Raw genomic sequence first — 4,462 nt, forward strand, 5'->3', positions numbered from 1 at the left:
TAATAATGCCTCAGTTTGTCAGGCAATCTATCTAGTTGATTGATACAACCCAACAATAAACATGTAGTTGAAAATTTTTTAAAACCAGAACTCGGCCGGTCACGTTGAAATGTACCGTAATCCCAAGCAAAAAAGGATGATTATATAATTGCAAGCAGGACAGTTTTACTTGAAGAATGACACAAATATAATAACTAAAATAATGCAAAAAAAAGAAAACCGTTGAATTATCAAAAAAGAGAAAAGAAAAGATTTGATGACTAAGGCAAGGGCCTACACAAAAGCAGACACTTCTAAGAAATGAGGCATTTGTGGACTTGGTGATCTTTTCCCAAACTTTTTTCCCTCTTAAAAGTAGTCTAAACAAAATAATATTATTTTATATATCTCTATTCATTTGTCACAAACCTTTGTTTTTTTTCTTTTTATCAACATAATCCAAGTTCTACTTGTATTAACCGTTGGATCAACATCTAAGGGCATAGATATGATTGGAGATGTCGTTTTAACTCATTTTTATATATCAATGTAATAATAAATAGAAATAGTTGACTTAAAAGCAGAGTTAGATGTCCAAAAGTCATAACATGAGACAAATACCTTGGTTGCTCCGGGGCTGTTACTCAGTTGTTTCCACCAACATTCCAAGAACCTTCTTTTTATTATTATTGACATGTATTTAAACTCCCCCCTTATAACATCGTTTTAAGACCATGACATATTCTCAAAATCCCTATCTTTTTCTTTAGTTATGATCTGTTAGGTTTTTTTTTTTTTGTGTGTGTGTGTGTTTTGGTCCTTGAATCTTTGAAAATGGCGGGCAAACGGCTTCTTAATGAATCTTGTTCCGACACAGATGAGCCAAAGGAGAAACGGATGAGACCTAAACCTTCTTTTGCTTCGTAATGTTTTCAAACCTTCAATAAATGCTCTATTTGTTTTTATTACTACTTTTTGTTGTTTATTTTCTATGCTCAAGCTTTTGCCATTAATGCAAGCACCTCTTGTTTCATCAAAGCTAATTTCCTTTTGCTTTTTAACAGAGTGATTGGGCAAGCGGTTATGGTGAATTACTTGTATACTGCCTTGGAACCTGTCCTTAGAAGAGTGGTATGGTTTCTTTTAACAACCATATCTCCATCCATTTTACTCTCTAAATTTTCACATTCATGCATAAACATTTCCTCATAAAACTAAACTACCCTTACCGGTACGGATTTTTCAGGTGAATGAGGAAGTGGAGCGCAGTATTGGTGACCGGCTCCGATCCTTCACCCGATCTCCGTCGCTACGAATCCAAGCGGCGGAACCCGAACCATCAACCCTTAAACTGATTTTCCCCAAAGCCCTTACCTTGCCCATCTTTACCGGAAGCAAGATCATTGATGAAGAAAGCAACCAACTTCAAGTCGCTTTGGTGGATACAAGGGGTGACCAAAGGGCGCCGGTGCTTCTCCCGAACCCAATTAAGGTTGATATCGTGGTTCTGGACGGCGACTTTCCGTCGGGGGACCGTGACAACTTTACTAGTGAAGAATTTGACAGAAACATCGTGCGGGAGAGGACTGGGAAACGACCCTTGCTCACCGGAGAGTTATCTGTCACAGTGAGAGACGGGGTAGCTTCGATCGGGGATATCGAATTTACCGACAACTCGAGCTGGATTCGGAGTCGGAAATTCCGAATCGGGGCAAAAGTTGCACAAGGGAGTTTCCAAGGTGGTCGCATTCGTGAAGCCATGACTGAAGCTTTTGTTGTTAAAGACCATCGTGGCGAATGTAAGTATCCATTCTTAATGATGCTAATTTTTAAAAGTCAAGTAGCTTAATATCTTGATTAATTTTTATTTATCAACAAGCCAATCCATATAAATGTTTCGTTTTATATTTCCCTCCTTGTGTTACTAGCTCTTGTACTTTGCATCTGACCAACATAAACTATAATATATTATCAATTTGTTGATTTAAAATCTTTTTATTCTCTTTCTTTAATAGATTTGGTTATATAATATAGCTTTAAAATATTGAACTAGTCCATCCTTGCCTTAACCAAACTACACTGCTAGACCAACCCTTTTTTTAATCATTGAATAAAAAAGAAAATTAATTATAAATATTATTTCATATTTCTCATGTTTAAAAAATCTATTTAGGATTTGGGATCTTATGCCTTTATCTGGCCGGCTTTGTCAATTTAATAGAATAAAATAATAATAATAATAATAAAGCTATTTATTATTGCAAAATATTTCACTTTTTTTTCTTTTTTGGTATTAATCCATTTGGATAAGGGTATTTCCTTTTCGTGATTTAGAGCCATACAAATCATTTTCAGTCATAAAGGGCTGCACTACTTTTGCTTTTTTAAGTTTGGTAAAAGGAATAACGTCCTACAAATTAAACTATATATATATATATATATATATATATTTAATTTAAAAAGAGATAATTAATTTTGTAAATTGGATTAAAGATTAAAATTTTCTTTCTATTTTTATTGTTTAAAACTAGCATGATCGATAGAATAACCAAAAATTATATGTGATATGTCATATACACTTTCATGTTAATATGTATGGATCGGTTTTAACAATAAAAATAGACATAAATTATTAATAAAAGAATTAATTTACTCTTTAATTTAATATACAAAAACTAGTTTACTCTTTTTTTTTTAGCAAATGAGACAAAATGCTATCCGACTATAGTACAAGAATCTCATAATACTTTTACTTCATATATAAAATATTTTGTTTTTATTATTTTACCTTTAATCAATTTGATTTACTTGTAATAATCTAACACAAATTCTATGTTAATTGAAGTGTACAAGAAACATCACCCACCAATGTTGGGAGATGAAGTTTGGCGGCTAGAAAAGATTGGTAAGGATGGAGCATTCCATAAAAAGCTAGCATATGAGGGGGTTAACACTGTCCAAGATTTCTTGAAAATGTCGGTAGTTGATCCACCCAAGCTTAGAAAGGTAACAATTTACATTTGATATGATGAATCTTATTTGAATTGGATGGATCCATCTGACGATAAAAATCATTAAATGTTAACTGGTTTTTTTCAATGATGTTGAACAGATTTTAGGGCCTGGAATGTCTGAGAAAATGTGGGAGGTCACAATCAAGCATGCCAAAACTTGTGTTATGGGCAATAAATACTATGTTTTTCAAGGCACTAATTACAGAATCTTCTTAAACCCCATTTGTCAACTTGTGAAAGCAGAGATTAATGGGACTACATATCCTATACAAACCCTAAGTAGTATCAACAGAGTAAGTTTAATTCTAAGTTCAAATATATATATTGTTGCAAGTGTCTAATAATGATTTTTTTTTTTGTGCATGGCAATTGCAATTTCAGTCATATGTTGAAGATTTGGTCAGACAAGCTTATGTAAATTGGTCTTCCTTGAAAGAAATAGAAGGAATTTCTAATGAGATTGGCTTGCTCACACAAGGTAATTCCTTTTCTAACAACTAACGTAAAAGAGACCCATTTTTTGGCATAGTAGTAATATTTTACATGAAAATTTTGTACAGGTGATGACATGTTGGATCAATATCGTAATCAACAAAATGCCACGATGAGATCATTTCAAGAAAATGCGTATTTGACTCATGGTTCGTTTGAGGGATATGTCCCAAATGAAATGCAAGCCGATTGTAGTAATTGGCAAATAAGCCAAAATTATTTCAATACCCCAAATGAAAATGGGATTCGGTTAAACCTGTGGGAGTCGAATTCGGATGATGATTTGACGTCTCCAAAATCCTTTATCTCGGGAGGTTAATGGTGAAGAAGTCCATCAATGAGATGATCATCTTCAAGGGGCGACTATTTAAGGATTTACCCCAGCTCTAATTTGCCTTCCCCTGCTTGTATTTGCAAGTTTTATGTTTCTAAGCGACTTGTTGTAAATAAATAATCACAAGGGGGTGTTTAGAGCCGAATAGGCATACTGAAAATGTGCTTTGAAGCTTTTCCAAGTTTCTCAATTTCTTTTTCTTTTTTGCTGGGCCTTTGTTTGAATACAGAACGTACTGGTCCAAGTTTATATTTCCTTATTTTCAAGGCTCTTAGGCTGCTTGCCAATCAGGATCAACAAGCCCATTTTGTGTCTCTATATATATTTTTGTAGACCTGAATGTGTCTATGTTTTAAATCCAATTTCAGCCTTTTGAAGACTTGGTTAAATGTTTTAAATCCAATAAAGATGATTTTTAAATTGGGTTGGAAGAATTTGAGTTTTGTTGATTAAAATAAAGGTTTGTAGAGCTTTGCCTATTTAGTTGGTTGAATTCACTAGATTCTGATTTTAATTACGATTCAATATGAATACCAAGTACTAAAAGGTCTCATAATCTAAGATAAACTACAAGCAGTCACCCAATTATGCATAGGTTTTTTGCTTTACTTATTCAACTTCAAAGTTTTAAATTTGGTCATTA

At 33.4% G+C, this 4,462-nt stretch overlaps 1 protein-coding gene across 1 annotated transcript; it reads left to right on the top strand.

Moving 5' to 3' along the window:
* The first annotated feature begins 620 nt into the window (after nt 1-620).
* On the top strand, nt 621-4,253 carry LOC108455707 (protein SAR DEFICIENT 1-like). The gene is made up of 7 exons (XM_017754243.2): nt 621-902; nt 1,044-1,110; nt 1,226-1,778; nt 2,825-2,985; nt 3,092-3,286; nt 3,375-3,471; nt 3,554-4,253. Exons 1-7 carry the CDS (start codon nt 814-816, stop codon nt 3,802-3,804), a joined length of 1,413 nt encoding a protein of 470 aa, XP_017609732.1. The 5' UTR covers nt 621-813; the 3' UTR covers nt 3,805-4,253.
* Nucleotides 4,254-4,462: the final 209 nt, after the last annotated feature.

The sequence above is a fragment of the Gossypium arboreum genome, chromosome 9 (assembly GCF_025698485.1).
Source record: "Gossypium arboreum isolate Shixiya-1 chromosome 9, ASM2569848v2, whole genome shotgun sequence".
Lineage (NCBI taxonomy): Eukaryota > Viridiplantae > Streptophyta > Magnoliopsida > Malvales > Malvaceae > Gossypium > Gossypium arboreum.

What these genes read in the sequence shown, in the direction of transcription:
- LOC108455707 (XM_017754243.2), top strand. Translation starts at nt 814, where the DNA reads ATGGCGGGCAAACGGCTTCTTAATGAATCTTGTTCCGACACAGATGAG. An exon ending in TAAAGACCATCGTGGCGAAT is followed by an intron (nt 1,779 to 2,824) that starts GTAAGTATCCAT and finishes TGTTAATTGAAG; the next exon opens with TGTACAAGAAACATCACCCA. An exon ending in CCCTAAGTAGTATCAACAGA is followed by an intron (nt 3,287 to 3,374) that starts GTAAGTTTAATT and finishes TTGCAATTTCAG; the next exon opens with TCATATGTTGAAGATTTGGT.